Here is a 25812-nt window from a genome sequence, read left to right on the forward strand (position 1 = left end):
ATTTCTCTGTCACGCTTCTAACTTGAGTCCTACTCAGCTGCTGTGATCATGAGAGCAGAATTTGCACATATTTCATTCTGTTTTTTACAACTAGTTAACTCTTCTTAGAACAACTTATGTAACTCATTCATGTGCATCACACAACCAAACCACTAGTCTTCAAGCACATATCTGATTCCTCTTATGCCTAACTATTCTTTCAATACAAAATGTATAAAGCTAATAAGCCTTACTTTTAGAGTATAGACTACTTCACTCAAAAAAAGGTGTAATAAAACTAAAATGAATAGAATCATCAAAGTTGTGTTATCTTCATCATTTCAGGTTTTATGCTGGTATGGGTTAGATGTATGTATATATGTAAAGAAAAATGGTTGGTAAGATGATATTTTATCAAGGTGGTGAACTGGCAGAAACGTTAGCATGCCAGGCAAAATGGTTAGTGGTATTTCATCGGCCGTAACATTCTGAGTTCAAATTCCGCCAAGGTCGACTTTGCCTTTCATCCTTTCAGGGTCGATGTCATCCCTTTGTCTGTCCTTGTTTGTCCCCCCTATGTTTAGCCCCTTATGGGCAATAAAGAAATAAGATATTTTATCTGTATCTGTTTAATTTATATTTGTATTTTGCTGTTAGTGAAGCTTCCATAGCTGTTTGCATTTTTTTGCTTTTGGAATTGTCAAGTTAGTGTACCCAATTTAATTTTGCATACATTACGAGGTGTGACATAACCTTCTTGCAAATGCATCTCCAACTGATGTATAGATGCTCTGTACTTGAGTGCCTAATGCAACAATGGGTTCAAATTTTGGCACAAGCTCAGCAATTTCGGGGGAGGAGGTTAATCCAACTGCATCACCAGTAGTATTTGAACAGCATAAAGATGAACAAAAATGCTACTAAACATTTTGTCCAGTGTCCTATAGATTCTGCCAGCTTGCTGTCTTGAGTGTCTCATGTAATAATAACCCCTTACTAAAAAAAAAAAAAAAAAAAAGCTGGCAGCTAAAATAATGACCCAATTATGTCTTTATCCAATCCATGCTAGCATAGAAAGAAGAAAGCCATCAGTATGTCTAATTTATTAGCAAGTGAAGCTTCTTATAAGTTATTCCAAAATTTAAATGAAATATTTATGCATATGCCTGAAGACATGCAGCATTTAAGCAGAAGTATTAACCCATTTGTTACTATGGTAGCCATGGATGGCTGAGAATTTTATTGGCGAATGTTGCCAAGTCAACCAAATGGCTGAACTAACTTAGTTATATTTAAATGAAAATTTTAGTTAGTACATTTGTGAAAACATGATTTCACAATGTAAATGAGTCAGTGTCCAAAATTATTTCACATTATATGCGAGTTCTGAAAATTTTTGTAGTTTTCTTCTTAATTTTTTTCTACTTCGATTTTCTAGGATGTTTCACTATGAATGAAAACTGGATACCAGTTTCATGTTGTCAAGCAGTTTGTTTGTATCTGAAGTATTTGCAAAAGAAGACATAGGAAAGTCTAAGAAAATATAACATAAAAACCATGTGATTATGAATCGGATATTTCTTTTTGGAAAGAAAAACAATTCCGACAACAGTTCCAAAAATGATTGAAAAAATTTTAAAAATTGTACCTGAATATAGTAAAATCTTTTTAATAGTTTATCTTTACCAGGTGGTGCTATTAAGTTAGGCATACTGGCTGAAAGTTAAAGTTATCTTTTTGATTATTTATTTTTTTTTTTTTTAACTTTTGCCTTTGAAGCAATTACTGTGGAAGCAAAACATTATGTAGATGATATTGATGGAAAAAATATAGTTTGAAGTTTCCCACATACTTGGAAGAAAGAAATCCAATTATCTTAGGGATATTGTGTTTGTGTGTGTATAAATTCGATTTAAATTTTGAATTTACCTGTAATTAGATTCGCTTTGAGACATTTATGAAACATTTGGTTAAGAATGTTTTGTTAAATTATGTTCTAAAAATCATGGTTGTCTTGAAAATGGTCTTATTACACTATGTTAGAATTTAATTGAAACAGTGAAATATGATTAATTTCAGAGATATGATTGGGTGCACCCACACCCTATTCATCTTTTCCAACAGGAGAACAATCTCTCACAATCATGTGTAAAATGTACATAACTACTGCAACCACCAACCCTGAGCCTACTATATTTCTCTCCATCATTTGCTAGTCACCTCTATCCTGCTGACTCAACCAGTCCAAACCTGTGTCACTCATTCTCATCACCCACGAAGTTCTTCAAGTACATGTCCCGACAGATGTTCATCACCATCTTTCTAACTATTCCTATCTTACTCTCTAACTCATTCTCCTTTCTCTTCCAACTGGGGTATCCATGTATCTACTCTACAAGAAGACACACATCTCTGTCCCTCTATACCTTCGACATCTCATCAACTGATACAAAGCCACCCCACTCAACAGTACTCTCCCCTCCCTATTGTGGGTTCCCTCACCCCTTGTAAGTTATTTGGTGACCATCAGTGATGGTGCCATGTAAAAAGCACCTAGTATTCTGTAAAGTGGTTGGGCTAAGAAAGGAATCCAGCAGAATATGTTTATTTTCCATACTTGCATAGATTGGTTGTCTAAGCCAGTTTATATCAGAGTTACTACCCTTGAAGATGGGTCAGAGGCCTGTACCTCACTTGAACATTTTATTTTTGGCTTGGTATCCTCAACTAGGTGGCCTTTCTATGGTTAACAACTTCACACTGCCCTAGGATCATGTCCATAACATTAGTGAGATTGCATTGTGCCCTTATCACTATGATGCTTTCACTCACTCCAGGTTAAGTGGCTGAGAAGATGAATAGAAGCAGGAGAGATAAAAGAGCCAGGTGTATGGGGGGGGGGAGAATGATGGATAATAGAAATGCATAAATGATAAGAGTGAATGAGTGATGTTATTAGCCTAAAATACAATAGTTATATGAGAGGAGCTGATCAAACAAATCAGATGAGCCATTACCTGGTTGGTAATGATTAGGTGGTGATACATGGTTTGGTATATAGTAAACAAGAATATTGTGAATGTGTTTTTACTGTATATCAAACCAGGAAGGGATCAAAAGCAATTCGACCATCTGCAATTCTAAGTAGATGCACCAATGCAATTAAAGATAAACTAGCCATCAAAAAAATAACTGCTGGGAAAAAGGCAAAAGCCTGCCAGAAGTACATCTCACTGAATTCAGCCTATCTCCATTAAAAAAAGAAAAAAAAAAGATTGTTGTAAAGAATCTGTGCACTAAATGCCAACATTAGAAAACAACTGTTTTAGTGTGCATTCTGCAAGGTTGCATTATGCAGAGTGGGATATATTGTAAGTTTCCATAACAGGAGTATTGTATAATTTGTATTTATCTAATTTTGAGTTTCATCAAATACTTTTTCAAATTTAGTGTTGTATTTATTCATTCTATTTACTTGTAAGGCAAGTGACTACTCCCGATTAATTTATATTTGTGAATAATTATTGCGTATGTATGCATCTATGTGTGTGGATAATTCTTGTAGTTTCCTTTTGTCCTAAGTTCCAATATTTTGTATTTTTACCTTTATAGCACACCTGTTTTATGTATATTTTTAGTTGAATTGAAAATTTTATATGCACAATTCTTCTGTATTGAAATGTATACTCAGCTTCAAAAACAAAATTCATAATTTTACAATTTGCTGGATTTACCTGTAATCTGATTCACTTAAAGAGAAATATTACATAATGGATTTAAAAAACTTTTTGTGCTCCAAAAATCATGTTTGTAAGTCAATAGATAGAAATGTTAAAGCTGTTTATCAAATTGGTCTAAATTCATGACTTTTAGAATTCAATTGAAACACATGGGGTGTCTATTTTTGTTAGAATATAGTAACGAAAGGGCTTAAAAAAAAAAATGAACCATCAGACAAAGCAATTATAAAAAAATTTTTTAAATGAGGTATAAATGAAATGTCATGAAGTTATCTTATTTTCCAGTTTACAATGTTACAGTAAAGGATTTAAGAAACTAAGATGACCAGGTAAAAAAAAAACCTTAAAGTCACAAAGCAAAACAATGAAATCATCCCCATTTCAAATATAAAATTGCACAAATAAGCTTCACTTAGAACTATTGTTATAAGTTTCTTATTTTGCTCTGATAAAATTACATTACGTACACAAAAAATCTTTTATAAAACTAGCTAGTTGTCCAACCATAACTATTTTCAATCAGTTTTAATCTAAGTATTTGAAGAATTTTGCCCAATTAAAGTCTAGAAGCAATTATAAATGAAATATTTAATTGTTGCTTCTTCAGAAAACAAGTTGCTTTGTGCTGAACAGCAAGTTTCGAAAATATTTCATAAATTCAAGCCATGAATAGTAAAAGCAAAAAATTTTTTATATGAATACTTACCATATCCAGCTCCATCTTCAAAGGGTCTCTTGATACCCTGTCCATCTCCAGCAGGTTGGTTTATTTTGGCGGCAATCTGAGGAATAGCAAAATTAGTGTTATACATATTTGTCATACTTGAAAAATGCAACAAATTAAAATGTTTATACATGTGTGTATATGTGCAGACATGGTTATATATTTAAGAAGTTTGCATTATAGAGATAAAAACATATACAGGCTCTATGATATCCTCAACCCCCTATCTAATACATGTTTCAACTTGTGCCAAATTGCACTTCCAACCAGCACTCACTCTAGGTTACCATTATGAACTAAAGACAGATTTCAAAAAGTTGAGGGTCTCTAAATGTTTATTTTGCTGCCATTTCCGAAAACTATGCCTGAGCCAACATGCAAAAATGTAGGCCAAAAGTTTTATTTTAGGAGCTTTATGGCATTTTAAAATTGGAACATATGCACAAATGGTAAGTGAACAGTGTCAAAATTTTACCAGTCAAAAATTCCCAATATATATATATATAATATATATATATATATATATATATATATATATAAAAAGCTTGAAAATGTTGATTTAAAAGAGGATTTTTTTTTATCCAATGAAGGAAAGAGACTAAAATATGGGTTTTATTCAAACTGTGATGATTTTGGGGAAAGGGAACTTGATGTTAGCAAATTTATCCCTAAAATCAGGAAGAAGTTACTCGACAAGAACTACAATGCAGAAAACCTAATTCATATCTAGCCCTTAGACTTGGATCTAATATAATTAAGGTATCAACTTCTTTCATAGGTTCTTTCACATATCTAAAGGAGCATTATCTTGTAGAATGTCCTCTTACAATGCAATTTTTGCACCATGGTAGAGCTCGTTTCTGTTGCTGGTTAACTTCACATAAAATCCTGGTTAATGTGTCTAACAAATTTTCAGTCTGGCTCCCTAAAAAAATATCCTGAATATTCTAAGCAACTTGTTACAGACCCCCACCAAACCAAATTCATCAAACTGACGAAGCCCACTGCTATTATTAAGCCTCAGTGAGTTCCCAAATGTGACCATCAACTTGCACACAGTATGTGTAATGCTGATCCAATTTAGTTCTGCTGGAAGAAATAGACAAAGACCAGTACATATACTTTGGTAATGTTTAACATTGATACAGAGCAGCTTCTTTCAATTTAATATGTACAGCACTGAAATACATTGTGACTTCACAATGCTCTAGAATGTGACTTCCAATGAGCTTTTAACCCTTTCATTACCAACCTGGCTGAAACCGGCTCTGGCTCTGTAGTACTAATGTCTTGTTTTCATAATTTTTGAATTAAAATCTTCCATCAAACCTTAGTCACAATTTATGTTCCTAACACTAGCTGAATGATAACTAAGTTATTTTACTAAATTCTTTGTTATATTTAAAATAATTGGAAGAAACACAGAGCATCTCAAAATAAATACAGTAACAAAAGGATTAAATGCTATCAATATTCTGGGCCAAGCTTTAAAAAAAAAAACTAACCTTTAAAATTATATTAGTCTAATAATTAAGATATAGATCCAGTTCTTATATTCTGTACACATAAGTTATTTATGAGAACCCCAAAAGGGAAAACCAACTCTCAATTTTTGGCATAAAATCATGAAGAACTGAGGCAGTTTACCAATATTAAGCGAGTAACCATCATCTGCACCAATACAAACAACATATAAACCTTATTTTATTCCAGAAGTTCTTGTCTGCAAAATTTACAGTAAACATTCCATTTCAATATTCTACTTGCAGTTTAATGGTATCATCTATGTATTCATTTTAAAAAATTGCTACAGGTGACTACAACCATCTCATTGCAACTTTCTTCTTTCAAAATTACTCGATACTCTTGAATTTCTTTCATTTGCAAAGATTGATACAGACATCAGAGTTGGCTATTTTCTACCTTCTTGTAAGAGATTGTTTACGTTACATTACAAAAAGTATACACTTATTACAAAGACAGTATGCTACTGGACTAAACTACTGAGCAAGTTTTATCACTATGAAATCCAGGTATAGTTGACAGTTCAATTATCCCCTTAGTTTGCCAAACTGTGGTGTCAGAATATCAAAATATTCAAGATAGGTCAAGTTACTTTTATACTTTACTCTCATCACTCAACCAAGATGCAGTACATCTCTGCACATCTACTCTCCTTCAGTCATAGGGTCCACTTTCAGCTTTAATCCTGAAAATTTCAAGCTGCCTTCTTTATAGTTGGTGCCACACACAAACACACAAAAGCACTCTGGAAAGTGGTTGGCATCAGGCAGTGCATGAAGCTTTAAAAGCTGCGCCAATGCAGATATTAGAACATAATAAAATCTTTTAACAACGGATCTTATCAAGCTGTCCAACCGTGCATTTTGCCACGCTTGCATGGCCTGATGCTTTTCTCGTTGCCAACTCTCAAATGGTTTCACCCAAGGTAATAATTCTTTGAAACAAGCAACCTATCAGTCAAAATATTGCAAACAAATGACACTGCTTGTATGATTGGTAGCTTGTTTACGATTATCATACAAATAGCAAGATGAGGGCAAGGCACACAGGCATACCAGTATCTTTTCAGCAAACTGAACAGGGATATAAACAAACCGTCATCAGTTCTAAGACGAGCAACAAACAGGCAGACGTATATACACATTTCAAAAGCACAAAGCTGGGCGAAGGAAGAGAGAAAAATGAAACATTTGTATATTTATATGTAAAGGTCGTTGAAACGGAGGGATTAATGCAGTTAGACGGATAAATAAATAAAAGAAAAAGTTCAAAATTTAAAATTGGGGGAGGGGATGAAATTTGAGCCCTTTATTAAACTTTATAACATTATTATTTACGATTATAAACACAAGTAAAACACAAATTCTTTTCATTTTAATGTTTTTGTCTAATTTCGATTTGCACATGTTCGTCAATTCGCTACGATCTCTTTAAAGTAAAAGAATCAGAAATTTAAATGGGAGGGGTTTTGTTTTTGCATATTCGTAATCTCCGACACCTTAATGGGGGTTAATGCAGTTTCGCACCTCTCCTTGAAAAAATACATCTTTTGGAAAGAGTTTTTCCGGATTCTTGACGTCGGAGATTACGAATATGCAAAAAATTGTTTTTTTAATTTCATCCCATCCCCGCCCAATTTAAATTTTTTATTTTGTTTACTTTCAAGAGATCGTAGAAAATTGATGAACACATGCAAATCGAAATTAAATAGACAAAAACATTAAAGTGAAAAGAATTTACGTTTTACTAGTGCTTGCCTTAAATAATAATTTAATGTAAATGAGTTTAATAAGGGGCACAAATTTCACCCCTTCCCCCAATTTTAAACCTTCTCATCCATTTATTTATTATCTATTTATCCCTGTCCGTTTATTCATAAAATATATTTGTCAACTCATTCATATCTATCTCTTTATATACATAATGCTTATTGAATTTAAAATTTTGAAAACGCGGTTTCTTGCATATTCGGAATCTGTCATCTAAAACAGGGAAAATTTTTTTGGAAAAAGTTCAAAATTTTAAATGGTGGAGGAGTGGTGGCTTAGGGTTAAAAAGTTTTTTTGTTTTTTTTTTTTGCATATTCGTAATCTCCGATATCTAAAACGTAGGGATCTGGAAAAAAAAAAAATTTTTTTCAAAGAGAGGTGCGAAACTTGCATTAGCCTCCCAAAACGTAGGACTGCGAAAATAATAATAAAAAAGGGGGCATTTTTTAAGGAGAGGTGGCGAAACTGCATTATCCCCAAAATGCACCAATTTTAAAGAAAATTATCAATAAGAGCGCTATTCCTGATTTGCACCACAGTAGAGATCACTATGAACTATACATAAAAAAGGCACGCCACTTATTTCAAATTTTGGCAGCTCTGTCAAAAAACAGACAGCAGTTAGCGTGTTATTTCTAGCACCTTGGGTGGTAAATTTTATAACACACAGAGAACAGATTATATATATATATATATATATATATGTCATCATCATCATCATATGAATATAACGTACCAACGATGGAAAAAATGCTATTTAGCATATCCCACCCCGACTGTTTCCTCATAGCTTTTGAAAAACTTTTTAATTGAATTTTGTAGCGGTGCTTTTGAAGGTGAGATTGCAATCATGCTGACAACACCAGTAAGAAGTTCTGGCCTATTCTCTCACTTCTGTTTTTGTTTCCTACTAAACCTCCAAATATTTTGCAGAAGTGCACATTCGGGAAAATAAATAATGTAATGTTGTTGTGTCTGGGGAATTCCTTCTCTTTTGGTGCCTTATAATTTAACACACTCACCGGTAAAATTTATTTCTTTTTTTATTTTTCTAAAATTTTCGTTGCGTCTTGCAACCTTTCGATAGTTTTGACTCAAAACTACTGAAAAGGTTGCAAGACACAACGAATTTTAGAAAAAAAAAAAAAAAGGGTGGAAATTTTACCGGTGAGTGTGTTAAATTATAAGGCACCAAAAGAGAATGACTCTCCTCAGACGCAATAGAATATGCTTCAACACACGAACTCGCACATAAAAAATCTTGTAAACCAAATCAAAGAACGAAATAAAATAATGTAATGTTAATACTTCAAACATAAATCTGATAAATGAATGAAATAGAATTATATGAAATTCCTCCCAAAAATTTTGCTTCTAAATTACATCAACACAATTGTAATCTACATCCTCGAAAGCGTGTCTCTGCAAAACCTCATAAATACGAAATTTTCAAACAGTTGAGGAAACCAACTCGGGGCGAGTACCCTAACTGTAATTAAGACTTAATGAACAGGAAAGAGCAGTAAAAACCACAAATATTTCAAAACATTCGACAGGTATCATAAAAGAAAAAAACTGATATCGCTTGTGAATAAATTTGTGCAGCCTTCTTGTCTGTCGTGTAATCTGTTCTAGCATAATTTATGGGATGCTTAATTCTGAACCCCGTCTCATTCCCACCTCACCATTCAATTTTTTGCAAACATGAGTCACAAAATATTGGTTATCCGAGTCGAAAAATGACCTTTAAATAGCGCTTACTATCAAGTAGATACCATCAGTGGAAAGACCAGTTTTCCAAGCAATTGGTAGTGACATGGCTTTCAGAAAGTTGACATTGAATATCAATCTTTCAACACCAACTGGTAATTTTTTGTTTGTTTATGGTGAATTTTAATCTGATATTAAATATAACCTGATATCTATTAACTCAGGAACTATTTCACGTGGGAAGTCCCCAACCTAGAATGAAGAGCTAATAAAGCAGTGTATTTTTTTTTAAACCTTGATTCCGATTTTACTCTACTCGTCTCAGCTATTTGATGTTTAAAACGACCTATTATATTTTTATAATTAAAAATTATTAGGAATTGCATTTAAAACATTAAAATATTTTATGAATAATCAATTTATTGCACGTAAACTCAAGCAACAAAGGTTGACAAGACATCACAGCAACCATCGAATTGTTTACATATTTTCGAGTCAAAACGAAAGATCGCCCAAAGAACATTGTAGGTACAATTCACTTTTTACATCATTGAGATTAATACGTAAATTCAACGCTATGGTTGTAACAATGAACAGATGCGTTTAGTAAATCGCCACACTGCTGCCTTGTAGAGCATATATGTACTGGTGGTTAGCAGTTAAATGCCTTGGAGTTTATAAATTTGGAATAATTGCATCAGATTTCAAGACAATCAAACAAACGAAAGTAGAGATTCCATCAGGAAATTGTTGAAATAGTTTAAGGCTTACATTCATGTCAAGAACCTACTGTTGAGAACCGTGAATGTGTATAACCTAAAACAATAAGAATTTGTCAGCAGATTAAACGTGAAAATTTGTAAATTATCTTTTAATATAGCAATTTATCAAATGGAAAGAAACACTCTTCTTAAACAGTACCCTGTTTCTAGTAGTTGCAAGCATTCTTTAAAAGTGAAAAAATGTTGTAAGCAATGTGCATACAAAAAACCCCATAAAGTTTTTAATACTCTTTACTTGTTTCAGTCATCTGACTGTGGCCATGCTGGAGCACCGCCTTCAGTGCCTTCAGTCGAGCAATTATAAAGAATATTTAAAACGAGAAATCAAAAATATTTCGAAAAGAAACTTTTTCAGTTTGTGATCACAAACCAAAAGAAATCCTTCTCCCAGCCAAACAAACCACAGTTATGTCCCTTACATCTTCATGTACTAATACCAACTACGGCTGATTATTATAATAACTAAGAAACTCCTTTCTGGGATTTCATCACATGGGGTAATGAGCTCCTTTCAAATAAAAGTGACAGTGAATCAAACTAAAAGTATTTTAAACAGACACGATGAAGGACTGATAATAAGTACTATCACGTAAGGTATCCAAAAGAAGGCATGTAATCTCAGATAATTTCAAAACCAATAGGAATCGGACGTGAAATTAAAAAAAAAAAATTTCTATCGTAATTTTATGTAAAGATTTAACACTATCAAGTCAAAGGTTACCAATTAGATATCTGTTAACGTAAATTGATCCAAGAATTCCTGCAACATAAATTTAATCTAAGTGCTTTTAACAAAAGCAAAAACAAACTAACACTTAAAAGCCGATATCATTCCCAATGTTCGACAAAAAAAAGGATTAAATAATTTTTTAGTTTCATTGTAGTTTTCAAAAGTGGTTTAAACCACGATTACCTCTCCTTGAGTCTTGCAGGGATTCTAGTAACACACGGCTTCCGGCCAGCATGTCTGGAAGAGCCGTGCAATTAAGTGGAGTAAGCAATCAATATTCAACACGAAACCGATGGCAACATTCTCATCAGTTTAGATGCCACGACTAGCAATACATATTCTCTACTTTTGTTGCTTCTGACTCATGGACAACTGACTTAATGAGGTTTTCCTTTAACACACTCCGAAATTTAAGGTGTTTTCTTTGTCTTCTATGGCACCAAAGGAATTTTGCCTGCTTTTCATACAAAGACACTATAAGTTAATGATTTTGTTATACTTGTTTTTAAATGTGCAGATTATAGTCTATCAAAATATTTTCTGATAGTGTATTCCTACAAGGTATTTTTTGTAACGAAAGAATACCGACTCCAGAATTTTGCCATTCTTTTTCGCTTATTTTAACAATTTTTAGGTTTTTTTTTTTAATTGGAGCTGTTTCTGATTTTCCATTCATTTTGGTGGAGTTATTACAAACATGATAATTCAGTAACTAAAGATCCAAATTAATGTACAAATTTAAAAGAAATCAATTTACAAAACGACATATACGTAAGATGCTATAATGAGCATAGCCTAATTGGTTTAGTTCCCCAGCACCATGTAGTTTCCTCTAACTTTCTGAAAAAAGGCGTATTTTTTTTAAAATGAAACTTTAAGACACAATTTGGAGGGTGTAGATTGCCATTATGTCGACAATATTTTTTTTAAAGGTATTTTGAATCATTCCGCCTTCATGCCGACAATGTTATGCATCACTTATTTTCAATCCATTATATTGGATTTATTTTCTTTGTGTTTAAATAAATCAATTAAAAAACTGTTTGGTACCACTAGCGAACAGTGGTCCCGGTGCGCGCCAGCTAGTCGTAAGTAGTCGATCCTACGACTTTTTAACCCTAACCTTAGTTTGTTTAAAAAATTATTTACTTTGTTCGAGAAATATTATTCAATTTTCCTTTGATATGTATTCAGCCTTGAAATACAAACATACGCGCACATCGTAGTAGGATCGACTACTTACGACTAGCTAGCTCGGATATGCGAGTGCGCGCACCGGGACTGTTCGCAAAATATTATTCAATTTTCTTTGCTATGTATTCTCAGCCTTGAAATACAAACATACGCGTACGTCGTCGTAGGATCGACTACTTACGACTAGCTAGCGCGGATATGCGAGTGCGCGCACCGGGACCACTGTTCGCTAGTAGTACCAATTGTTTTTTTTGTTTTGTTTTGTTTTTAATTATTTTTTAAAATTCGATTGTTAAAACAATTTCTGTAATAGTCACGCGCAATTTCTTTTTCCGATCTGTTCGAAATAATCACCGTAGATTTTTTTTTCCCCCCTTTAACTTCCTAATTGGATTCAGACGTTAAATTATTATGTATTCCCCCCATAAAGAACGGAAGGGAGAATGCAGAGCCCAAGCATGTGGATAGGATAGGTGGAAGAACGAACGAGGACTGAGAAAGAAGAAGAATCGTGTGAGAGATTTTTATTGTAAAGGAAGGAAGGCAACATGGAGGAGACCAGCGAAGAGCAACCAAAAATACAGAAAATTTTGTAGGGACAATGAAAACGAACCAACATCGGATTAATAGCATCGAGTTAATTATTTTTTAAAACTCGAAATCTAAGAGGATATATTTAAAACTGAATCCTTTTTTTTTTTTAATATTTGAATAAAATATAAAAAGGAGAAAAAAAAAATGGGGAAAGAATTTGCGCCGACTTCTTCACCTTTAAATAATTAATAATAATAATCGGATAAAATAAATGATAGATTATTTAATTTATTCGATATTTAAATGTATATATAGAAAAATGTTTGCTTATATAGTGTGTGTTGTGTGTGTATGTATATATATATAGTGTGTGTGTGTGTATATATATATATATATATGTATATATATAGTGTGTATGTATATATATATATATATATATGTATATATATAGTGTGTATGTATATATATATAGAGTGTGTATGTATATATATATATATAGTGTGTATGTATATATATATATATAGTGTGTATGTATATATATAGTGTGTACACACGAATTTTATCAGTTTTAAACTCTAGTTTCGATAATTAGTGTCGTGTTAATGAAGAAAATTTTCCTAATTTTCTCGGTGAAAGATGAACCACCACGAGGTAGAGAAAACGAAGAGACGGGTTTTGGGGGAAAAATTCTATGTAGAAAATTGAAAAAAACACGATAGAATAGCAATTTAGGCGATATATGAGTATCAGACGGAATAATTCGAATACTAATGGAAATATTTCAGTGAATTATTAATTTGGTAGATGTGAATGGGAGATGTAATAAGGCAAAGAAGAAGCGGAGAGTGAGCAGCGCCTGGCTGGCTTTAACATCACCATAATGGCTAACGTGGTGTTGGGTTTGATTCGAGGCTTCTTTTTTTTTTCATACACGGAAATTTCACACAAGATACTCACATATAAGGATTTCTGAAGAAGGAATGGTACAATGTAGAGGTCATAGAAGGGTGATTTGCTGGAAAGGAAAATGTGTAAAAAAAAAAAAGCGATCGTTTTGCTCTTACCTGTCTTGCTCGGGCGACAGCATCAGCAAAAGCTGACTGAGTGGGTTCCATGCTTTAAAACACTGAGAAACACTTCTCCTCCGCTTATTACAATGGCGACTGGTCTGAGCGAAGGAGAGACGGCGAATGTCGGCGGAGGAGGAGGGGGGAATTTTTTTTTTTTTTTCTCTCTCTTTTCTTTTATTTTTGTTTCGTGTGTGTGTGTGTGTTTTTCTTTTTTATCCCTTACTCAACGAGAAACTTTGCCGATATTAAAAAAAAAAAAAAAAACAAGGAAGGCAAAAAAAAAATTTGTGGTCGGTCTTCGTTTCTGTTCCGTATATTTTGCTTTTTTTTTTTTTTTTTTTTAATTTTTATCTATTTAATATATATATACATATATATATATATATATATATATAAATATCTCTTCTGTTTCCGTGAGTAAAGAAGAAGAGAGAGGAACAGAGACCATCCAAATACGTCTGACTGACTGCTGCTGGCCAACTGATAGCGGCGACCTGTCGCTCTCTCTACATCTTCTACTCTTACCGCTACCACCTCAATATGGCTGATCTGCTACCACTATATTTTATTCATGTTTGTAGTGATGACGGGAACTGGCCGATACGACCATCGCCTCTATAACCAATTACAACAAACAATTGCACTGGCGTTATTTCTACTTTATGCCCAGTCGCTGCTATTTTGTTGCCAGCGCAGCTGCTCTAAATAAAACTTTTCTTAATCAATCACTCCTTACCATTTTATTCGCCATCAATCATCAAACTACTATTTTCTGAAACATTCCATATGGCGACATATATATTTCTCCCCCAATAATTCTTCTCTATATTTGTTTTAATTCCCCCATTTTTATTTCCAAAATAAACTACATAAGGATGGGGGTTTTTTTTCTGAATAAAATTCCCTCTCTCTCCGTACTATTCATCAATCATATATCATATATCATCTATCACAGTGCATTTTGCTTTACAGCGCCAAAGCTCTTCTGACCTTGGAGCTATTTTCTTCCCCAAAAGTCATTTATTATGTAGACTGTAACAGCAAGCTTCAATTCAGAACCATTACTATTTAAACACAAAAACTTAATATCCAGTTTTTTTTTTTTTTTTTTACTTCTTAATGGCTACTACGCCATTATTGAAATCATTATTATTACTGAAAATAAATCATTGTTGTACGTTTGCCGAGTTTCTTTGTGAGGAAGAAATAGGTCGCATGATACTTCAGACGTCACAGCTCACAGCTACTTGTAGACCTCATTAAACATATTTTCAGTGTTTCGTGAATTAGGTGATTGCCTCTAAATAAACTTCTGCAAGAAAAATTTTAAAATCTATTTCCTCTACAGACACTTCAATATTTTAAGTAAATGGAATTTTATTAATGTAAAAAGTATCTGATATTTACATAATTTGACGCCATGGCGTAGTAGGAAATAGACAATAAACAACATGGCAGCTTATTTAAGCCATTTATATATACGGCTACTTTTGCGTACACACACACGAACATTATATATATATATATATATATAGTGTGTGTGTGTATATATATATATATTCGTATGAGTACGCAAAAGTATATTTATATATATAGATAGATATACACACTATATATATATATATATATATATATATAGTATATATATATAGTGTGTGTATATATCTATCTATATATATAGTGTGTGTGTGTATATCTATCTATATATATAGTGTGTGTGTGTGTGTGTATATCTATCTATATATATAGTGTGTGTGTATATATATATATAGTGTGTGTACACACGAATTTTATTATCAGTTTTAAACTCTAGTTTCGATATATAGTATATTAATTGTATATGAGGAATAATTAACAATTTAATATGGTAAAGTTAACATTAATGGAGTAAAATACAAAAATGAAATATTTTTCGAACGTGTATAAAATACTAAACAATCAGAGAGACGAGGAAAATATTTAGAATTTAAGCACTTTCTTCGTTTATTATGTTCATAATCGTTTCTTTTATTCATGAGTATAATGCGAACAATTTAATCAGGTTGGACCACTAAAGTGAATGACGTAAAATGCATCGTTAGGTCTGCGTGAGAGACATTATTATACCGGTTATAAAACTGTTTTACAAGGAAATTGTTGCAGTTCTAGCGAATTATTTTATCTTAATAGAGAATATAGACACTCATGCTTCGTAACTTTTTTGCGTTAGCCCTGATAAATAACGAAGGTTATTGCATTTAATAAACCGTCTTTCACTGGTGATATGACGAAAATGCCATTTTCTGTGTATTCCTATCAACTTTTTTATATATATATATATAAATATTACTTTACGCCTTATTTATTCAACCTCAAATATACTGTAGGAATGTCTTTCTAGATTATTTTAATAGAAGGAAAAATGCTTCGCTAAAATGGTCCCAGAAGATTACAGCAGATAAAACACGCATTGATTAGTAGGCGTGAAATAGACATTAGTAGTACCCTTACAATAAACAAATGCTGTAGCAACCCCTGGTCAGTCTTCATTGAGCAGACATTTTATGTGTTATAGTGCTTACAAAAACACATTCGGACCTTCAAAAATGTTTCCACGTGTCAAAATTAACATCCTTGCCACAACAAATAATTTGTGAATGATTCAATCCATTTAAAATTTCAGCAAGTGCATCGTTATCAAATAGCATATAAAACATTATGCCGACTAAATTTACACATTACAATCGAGCCAGCACAGGAGTCTTGGTCGATCTACAAAATGTAGTCGCGAAATTCCCCCAAATCACATCTACTGCCTTAAAACAAGAACGAATTGGTAAAATTTATTCCTATGAGTATGCATGTGTATTTCTGTATACTAGACTTTACAACCGGAGTGCCTTTGATTATAAAGCCTGCACAATCAGAGATGTCCTTAGTCTAAAACAGCGGTTCTCAACCATTTTTTTTTGTCTATGGATTCCCTTGATGCCGGTTTTGTTGTTGGACTCCCATAGTCATTCGATGTTTTAAAAAATCCTATTATATTTTTATATTCAAATATTATTAGGAATCGTATTTAAAAATTGTTAAAATGTTAATGTATTGTTGAAGTATACTCTATTTATTGCAAATAAATGTTAACAAAATCTTACGTGGACCATCAAGGGTCAAATGAACCCCGATTAAGAACCGCTGGTCTAAACAATACACACACGCACCATCTCCCTCTCTCTCTCGTCAGAGAACTTACTGAATATGGAACTATCTGCACCCACAAAGAAAACAATATTTCATATAATACACATTGGGGTAAGTGGAATCTTGATCAGTTGTCTCGAAGCAATTTCTCTTGCAAACTATCATTAAAGATTCCGATGCAGAATACTTGTGGGAGCTTACGCATTCATACAATATTAATTCAATATCTGTAACAGTGGCGACTTGAAACCTAACTGCAAAATACTTGAGCAGACACCACTAGCAAACCACTATAGTTTCACATGATCAGCCTTTGAATCAATCAATCTGTGAAGCTGTGGCACGATATGGTTTTCTCAACTGTTCTTGAATAAAACCTCTAATCATCTGTAAAATCCATTTGGTGTGTAGCTTAGAGTGCAGACACCTAATGCACTTCTGTTGCCATGGAGATTTGCACAGATGACTGTATATTTTTGAACCATATGTTGTCATAATTTCAGAGTAGTTTTCTCTCTCCCAATTGGTAGTCATTAATATTGTTCATCGTAAATAGCCAACGTCCTGCAATAAATATTCAGTAAAAAAAATTACAAGTTTTTCTTCTGTTATTTTTCACACAGCCAACAAAATGTGTTTTCATTGACCAGCCCAACTTGAACGATGGCAAGCAACCAGTGGTCCTCTTTTACCTTTTATCTTTTTCTTGCTTCAGTCATTAGTCTGTGGCAGTGCTGGAGTACATCTTGAAGAATTTTAGCTGAATGAATAGACCCCCAGTAGTAATTTTTTTAAAGCCTGGTACTTATTCTATTGGTCTTTTTTGCCAAACTGCAAAGTTATGGGACTTAAGCACACCTACACCAGTTGTCAAGCAGTGGTGGGGGACAAACACACACATACACGTGCACACATAAGCACACACACACACATGCACACGCACACACATGGCAGGCTTCTTTCAGTTTCCATCAATCATATCCACTTTCAAGGCTTTCATTCATGCTATAGTAGAAGACAATTGCTCAAGGTGACATGCAGTGGGACTGAACCCAGAACCATTTCATTGGGAAACAATCTTCTTACCATACAGCCACTCCTGCACCTCTATTTGCAGAAGTTTGGAATGGATGATGGGCAACATGATCAAAATTAAGGTATCTGAATCTGAATCTCATTCATGAAAATGGGCTGTAGCCAGTCTACATGTTGAAATTTGGTTTCTAGGACTTCACCATTATATAAACACTGGCTACAATAACTATTACTTTATGTTTTTTGGGGGAGGAAGGTTCAGTCTTGCATTTTGTCTCCGTGCTGGTGGCACATAAAAAGCACCAACCAATCGTGGCTGTTGCAAGCCTCCCCTGGCACATAAAAAGCACCCACTACACTCACGGAGTGGTTGGCGTTAGGAAGGGCACCCAGCTGTAGAAACACTGCTGGATCGGACTGGAGCCTGGTGCGGCCTCCTGGCTTCCCAGACCCCGGTCGAGCTGTCCAACCCATGCTAGCATGGAAAACGGACGTTACATGATAATGATGATAATGATGATGATGATGAACGTAAGAGGTTATTTCCTAAGAACATTAGCAACCAAAAGGAAACAGTTCCGTAATGATGATGATGACATTAATAACAACAACAATACTTCAACATGATTGAGATTCCTTTTCAGTTGATATGAAACAGACTTGTCACAGCTATTAACAATAAAAAGTAGGTTATATCATTGAAACTGTTGGTTAAGTGTGTGTACTCTAATGAAAGAAGGAAGTGGCAGACTACTCAGTTCAACAGACATATGTGTCTACCTAATTGTAGATATTCCTCTATTCATACATTCATGATACAAACACTCTCTCCTCTTATCACATCTATTGCGTCCCAACTGTTAGATCTTACATCAAAGAATTTTAGCCAGTTCTCTCTCTTTAGTACTCAGAAAACCTCCTCTAAAGTTTTCTCTTTATCTACATCTTTGCAGCTGAGTTATGCATAAATCCTATCAGTCTCAATCAATCATGGAGTATAGCCTGAAAATTCATGGGTACTATCTCTTCTCCTCTGACTAGCAAATGAAAGCACTCAAGAACTAAAGAGATATGTTGTAGGAGAAAAATAGAGAGAATGTTGAGTGTTTTCAGGAAAATTAAAGGCGCAGGTTGGCTGTGTGGTAAGAAGCTTGCTTCCCAACCATATGACCTTGGGCTGACCAAAGCCTTGTGAATGGATATGGTTTGTAGAAACTGAAAGAAGCCTGTTATATATGCATGTGTGTGTGAAGGCGCGTGGCTTAGTGGTTTATTCAAATCAAGATAAACAGAGTTCTTTTTTAATCTAAAATATACTCTCCTTCATTTTCTACAATGCTCTTCTCTCTATCTGCAAGACTTGCAAGGCCCCTCTTCCAAACTTCATTTGTCTGTGGTGAAAAATACTCCTCCAGTACTGTTCTGATCTCATCTACAGAATTCATGTTTTTTTCCATCCAAATGATTTTGAAGACTATGGAATAAATAATAATCAGATGGGGCAATGTCCAGCAAACATGGTGGTTTCCCATTCAAACTGTTGTATGAGTCCAAGCATTATCCTGATGGGAGAAACTCCTTTCATCTTGAAACCAAAGGTGGTTGTTTTTCTTCTAGCACTGACTTAAGCTGCTGGCTGTAGATCTTCTTTGTTATCTTTTGGTTTTGATTTAAAAGTTTAAATTGGACTAAACCTTTCATATCCCATCAAACAGATACCATACCTTATGTGGGTGAAAATCTTCTTTAGCCTGGGGTGCCAGTGTTTCTTCTTTCCTTACCCACTGTCTTCAGTGCTTCACATTTTTATAGAGAAGCCATTTCTCATCACCAGTCACTATTCAGTCCAAAAATGGTTCCTTAGTGAGATGTGACAGCAAAGAAGAGCACACATTTACTCTCTGTGTGTGATTAGACTCGAGAAGTTTGTGAGGAACCAAGTGACCCTATTTACTGACTTTTCCAATGGTACACAGGTGTCAATGGTGTCGATGAATGGTTGAATCATCAACCTTCTCTGCTAGTTCCCCAACAGTTACAATGGGATTTTGTTCCAACAGGGTTTGCAGGGTCCTTGTCGAGCTCTACAGATCTTCCCGGATGAGGCTCATTTACTTGGCTGTAGTTTCTGACTCAGAATTTCTGGAACCACCATTGACACTGGCTTACGCTTATTGTCGGATTCCCATATACTGCATTAATATTCCTCACACTTTCCATTGCGCTGTTGCCTTTATTGAACTCATAAAGCAAAATATGCTGAAAATGCTTCTTTGTCACTTCCATTTTAGCTTTGAAAAAATAACTGTTAAAGTCAAATTGCACTCTTCAAAACTTGAACTAAGAATAAGTACAAGGTAAAATTACTACCTGCTTTTATTACAAGTTCATGCAGGTAGTTTATCCCATCCCCCTCTGACTTTTAGTTTATGCAACTGAAAAAAACCGCATTATTTATGTGATGACCCAATATATATATATGTAGCCCTTCCTGTTTGTTTTCACTGTCCTGTTTTTGTTACCAACTTTGACCCTCTGCAAAGTCCAAAATTTTATTTAATTTACTTCGCGGGAGCAACTGTTTTGTTGAAGGTGTGTCTTGTCATGAATTGCTTGAAATGTGGAGTAGAAAGATAGCGGACAACTGATGAAGGGTCGTTCAGTATGCTGCTTGTCTTGTTTTCCAGTTGTCTCTTTTGTTGTTCGCAAAAAAATGTTCATATTTCATGTTTTCGTATTTCATGTTGTTTATGTTCTGTAATGTCCTATGCCCATATATGTATAAGTATATACATATATAAGTATATGTATATATGCATATATATTATTGATTCCTTCAACTAAGAGTTCTTCAAGGTGGTGCCTCAGCATGGCTGCAGTTTAATAACTGAAACAGGTAAAGGATTAAAAGGTAATATATAGAAATTGTAAACAATTTCAAGAAAAGAAGAAACTGGAAAACAGCTGGAAAGCAATTGTTGAATGACATATAATGTTTGAGGAGGAAAGAGTTTGGTTGAAAGTGGAAGATTAATGAACAAATGAAAAACCCTTGTAGCATAGCAGGATAGCTGAAATGCATCCCTTTGCTGGTAAACGCCACCAGGTGGCAGCTGACACCTATATATTCTGGTGTTTTGGGGCAGTCTTTCTCTCTCGCCATTTTGAGACCAAGGAGCATGAACATCTTTCTTCTGCCTAAGGCCACAGACCACATGCGGTTTGCCAAGCTGTCTTCTTATTACTGTTGTTATAATGACGCCTGCCTAATAGATTTCAGACAACTGTCGTTTCCCTCCTTTATCATGGTGATTTGTTCACTTTATTGTCACAGCCTATGAGACACTTAACTGTCATATTATCAACTTCGTTGACACCTGCTATGAATTTATAACAGTAAGTCCAGGTCATGAACTGAATATGTCTTTTTTTTTACTAAGCCTCACAGATGACACTGCACATGTGTTTCTGATACTCTTGCAATTTTGTCTCATGACTAGTTAGCTTTTACTTGTTATCCAAAGGATCCACAACATGTGAATATCTGATTTCTTACTTTGTGTGAAAAGCTGTATTTGTATCCTCTTTCTAAATAAATTCTATTTATTACCAGCATCACCTTACTGGCACCTGTGCCGGTGGCATGTGTAAAAAGATTCGAGCGAGGTTGTTGCCAGTACTGCCTAACTGGCCCTCGTGCCAGAGGCATGTAAAAGCACCCACTACACTCTTGGAGTGGTTGGTGTTAGGAAGGGCATCCAGCTGTAGAAACTCTGCCAAATCAAGATTGGAGCCTGGTGCAGCCATCTGGTTCACCAGCCCTCAGTCAAATCATCCAACTCATGCTAGCATGGAAAGCAGATGTTAAACAATGATGATGATGATGATTGTAAGCAATCTTCATCTTCTTAAACAAACTCAACATGCTAAACCCTAATTGTTGTTGCACAATAATGCATCTTAAACAATACAGTGACAAAAAGGATCTGAAAGCTGAACAAAAAATGACAATAATGTCATGTGTCAATATAGCAATATTCAGTTCAAATATTATAAAAAGTAATTTATGAGTAGGAAACAAGAAAGACATTTGGCTGTAAAACTACCAGCCTATGCCAGTTTAGGTGAGATCTACAATGGAATACTACTCCTACATTTAGAACAATGTTGCTGCTACACATGTAGATATTCTAGATTGCATCCAAAAAAGTTCTCCTTGCATGATATGTGTGACACCATAACAATGGCATAGTTTGTGTTTGCCAACACTAGACACCCTTCCACACTTGTAACTTCTGTGGGAATGGCTTGAGAATGAAAATGCACAAGAACTATGAGAGTGGACATCCTTGATGACCGAGTATGTGATTTGAAATGGTTCTAATTAGCGACCATTTAGTTTGACTGTTGAGTAAGTTACACTGTACATTGAAGTAATCCAGCCTCTGAAAATGGGACTAAAACTAGTTGCACAGGGGATAGCTATCAAGTACTGATAGTTGATAATAATGAAGGTTATGAACTGATTTAATTAGATCAAATTCTCATCAAAGTCAGGTTCATTACCCACCCTTCTTATAGTGTGCAGATAATCAGGAATAGACCTACAAGAAATCATACATATGTACTACATGCTACCAAGAACGAACACCTTGTAAAGAGATTGGCTTTGGACCAAAATCTTTAACTCCACATTTAGCAGACTCATGGACTGTAAACTATTGATTATGACCCCTTGTTCATGTCCTTCCTCAGCAGTATAATCACTTTTGTTATCAGTTGTGATACCAAGAGAAGGACATGTAAGTCTTGCATGTAGCCATAAAATCTGTAGGGTTACCCATCCAAACCCACTGATTTGCTTCTCCCACAATTGTACATTGCTGGCCTTTTCTTAGCTACAGCTATTGTTTTTTTCTTTTACAACACTCATTTTTGATAGGAGCTGTGATAGCCCTTGAGGTAAGCACTAAATGCACTGCCACTACTTACATCAACCTCTAAACAGTTGAGCAAAGTTGTCAGCTATATTCAATGGACAACAGGCCAACTTCTACTTGGTATAAAATAGCATAAGCATGTACCAAACAGTATATGACAATGACCTGGTCAGTCATCTGGGGCACGCCTATCCAAACTGACAAGGTGGTCAAAGCAAATCAACCAGATATAATTATTAAGGACAGGGACAAACATCTCTACAACCTAATGCACATCTCCACACTTTCTGACTAAAATATCACTTCAGAAGAGGTGGAGAAACTATCATCATCATCATCATTTAACGTCCGCTTTCCATGCTAGCAGGGGTTGGACGATTTGACTGAGGGCTGGTGAACCAGATGGCAGCACCAGGCTTCAATCTTGATCTGGCAGAGTTTCTACGGCTGGATGCCCTTCCTAACGCCAACCACTCCGAGAGTGTAGTGGGTGCTTTTACGTGCCACCAGCACAGAGCCAGTCAGGCAGTATGGGCAACAATCTCGCTCCAATCTTTTACACATGCCACTGGCACAGGTGTCAGTAAAGCGATGCTGGTAACAATCCCGTTTGAATGGTGTCTTTTACGTGCCACTGGCACGGAGGCCAGATAGCCACTCTGGCAACGATCATGCTCAAATACAAATATCTTGAAGCTTAAATAAGAAGGATATGGGTCTTAAAGTGAAAATAGTATCAATAATAGATGGAGCACTAGATATAAAAAGAAATATGAATGAATAAAAACATTAAAAAATCTTTCCAGAGCACATAATTTTACACACAGTTAAAATGTTGGCTCAGCCTCCATACTACACTAGATGCTTTCAATTCAATTGCATAATTCAAGCAGTATGCACACTTTACAGAACATAAACTCTCTACAATCACCACCAAAAAAACATTAAAAAATAACACAATTCATGCAATCATGCACAACAGATTTATATCAAAATCAATGGAAATTGTAGTTGCGATACCAGTGCCAGTGGCACGTAAGAGAACCACCAGAACTTGGCCGTTGCCAGCGCTGCACCGACTGGCCTGCGTGCCGGTGGCACGTAAAAAGCACCATTCAATCGTGGCCGTTGCCAGTCTCGTCTGGCACGTAAAAAGCACCCACTACACTCACGGAGTGGTTGGCATTAGGAAGGGCATCCAGCTGTAGAAACACTGCCAGATCAGACTGGAGCCTGGCGCAGCCTTCTGGCCTCCCAGACCCCAGTTGAACTGTCCAACCCATGCTAGCATGGAAAACGAACGTTAAACAATGATGATGATGAATCATGACCAAAAAACAAAAAAATAACACATTTCATACAATCATACTCGACAGATTTCTCTAAACAATCACCACAGTATCACTACATTACTTTAATAATGCATCTCACATCCTTAAGTAATCAGCACTGTGTGTATCCCAATTTTAGAATAGATACACCACATCACTTCATGTCATAAGAAGTGACTAAAATGGTTCACATCAGGAATGTATTCAGTATAAAACATTGTTGCAGTAAAACTGTCCGGACACATGCCAGTCCAGAAAGAATGTAAAATAATAATGACAATGATACTCTTACACAAAGAGGCCATTGTAATACTGACAATTCAAACAGCTGACACTGTAACAGTAGCACTGTAACACCCACCAACACCATCTACTTCAATATTACCAACAATTTGTACAACATACACTCAACAAAGCTATCACTCAAGAATGTAACATAACTCACACTCTGCCATACTCTGCTCAAATTCAATCTGAAACTAAAGCACACAACACTAGCCATACAGTACATACAAAACACAAATACCAACCAATATAATAAATGACTCACATTGTACATGCTCCACACAACAGACAAGACATTACAATAACATCAGAAATATCAAAATAAATCTCACAAAAAAAAGTAAAAAACTGATAATGCTTTTAAACAAAATATAACATCCCCACCCAAAAAAGATAATACTATACACACCTCTGAAATATAATGGTGCACCTAATAGTGGAATAGAACCTTAACCCTTTCGTTACCAACCCGGCTGACACTGGCTCTGGCTCTTTAGTATAAATGTCTTGTTTTCATAAGTTTTGAATTCAAATCTTCCACCAAACCTTAGTCACAATTTATGTTCCTAACACTAGCTGAATGATAACTAAGTTATTTTACTAAATTCTTTGTTATATTTAAAGTAATTGAAAGAAACACAGAGCATCTTAAAATAAATACAGTAAGGAAAGGGTTAATGTTTTTGAACAAAATATAACATTCCCCCCCAAAATAATACTATACATACCTCTGAAATGTAATGGTGCACCTGATAGTGGAATAGACCCTTGCATAAAACACATGATAAATAATAATAAAATTGCAATTATCAAAAGTAATGTGAATATTAAAATGGTGTATTAGAGATAAAAGAAAATTTGTATGGAATGCATTGTAACCAAACTAGTAGTTGTAATTGTCTTCTGGAAGCACTAGTCTTTGGCATATTGTCTTGTAAAAGAGAAAGGAAGTAATCACATACAAATTTAAAAAAAAAATAATGGTAAGTTTTAATAAAAATTAAAGCCATAATAGCAGTAGCAATAAGATTCAAGATATCATTAATAACAAATGTAATTGGAATCTATTCATTAAGTTTGAAATGAGTATATCTCTTTCATCTTAATGAAATGAAAAAATGCAAGTTGCATACAATTTAATGTCACATCAAGTTTATTATCTGATATCATTTTCTTCCAATTTGAAGTTGGAATATCTTGTTGAATATTTTCTATGTTTGCCGCTCAGTAGCTAGCTGCTTCATTACCCTCGGTTCTCAGTCGATTTACTTCCTTCTTGCATTGT

At 34.6% G+C, this 25812-nt stretch overlaps 1 protein-coding gene across 6 annotated transcripts in view; it reads right to left on the reverse strand.

The window, feature by feature from the left end:
- The window catches only part of LOC115208767 (far upstream element-binding protein 1), a 70366-nt gene that overhangs the window by 37944 nt on the left and 6610 nt on the right, over positions 1–25812 (reverse strand). For 3 of the 6 annotated variants that reach the window (XM_029777088.2, XM_029777090.2, XM_029777086.2), the window contains exons 1-2: positions 13751–13954; positions 4426–4501 (exon numbers count right to left, since the gene is read on the reverse strand). In XM_029777088.2, coding sequence (XP_029632948.1) covers positions 4426–4501; positions 13751–13801 — 127 coding nt within the window. In that variant the 5' untranslated portion in view covers positions 13802–13954. Of the gene's footprint in view, positions 1–4425; positions 4502–13750; positions 13956–25812 lie in introns of those variants that run through there. The other 3 variants (XM_036500619.1, XM_029777087.2, XM_029777089.2) reach the window with 3 other exon arrangements.

This window comes from Octopus sinensis, linkage group LG2 (genome assembly GCF_006345805.1).
Source record: "Octopus sinensis linkage group LG2, ASM634580v1, whole genome shotgun sequence".
Lineage (NCBI taxonomy): Eukaryota > Metazoa > Mollusca > Cephalopoda > Octopoda > Octopodidae > Octopus > Octopus sinensis.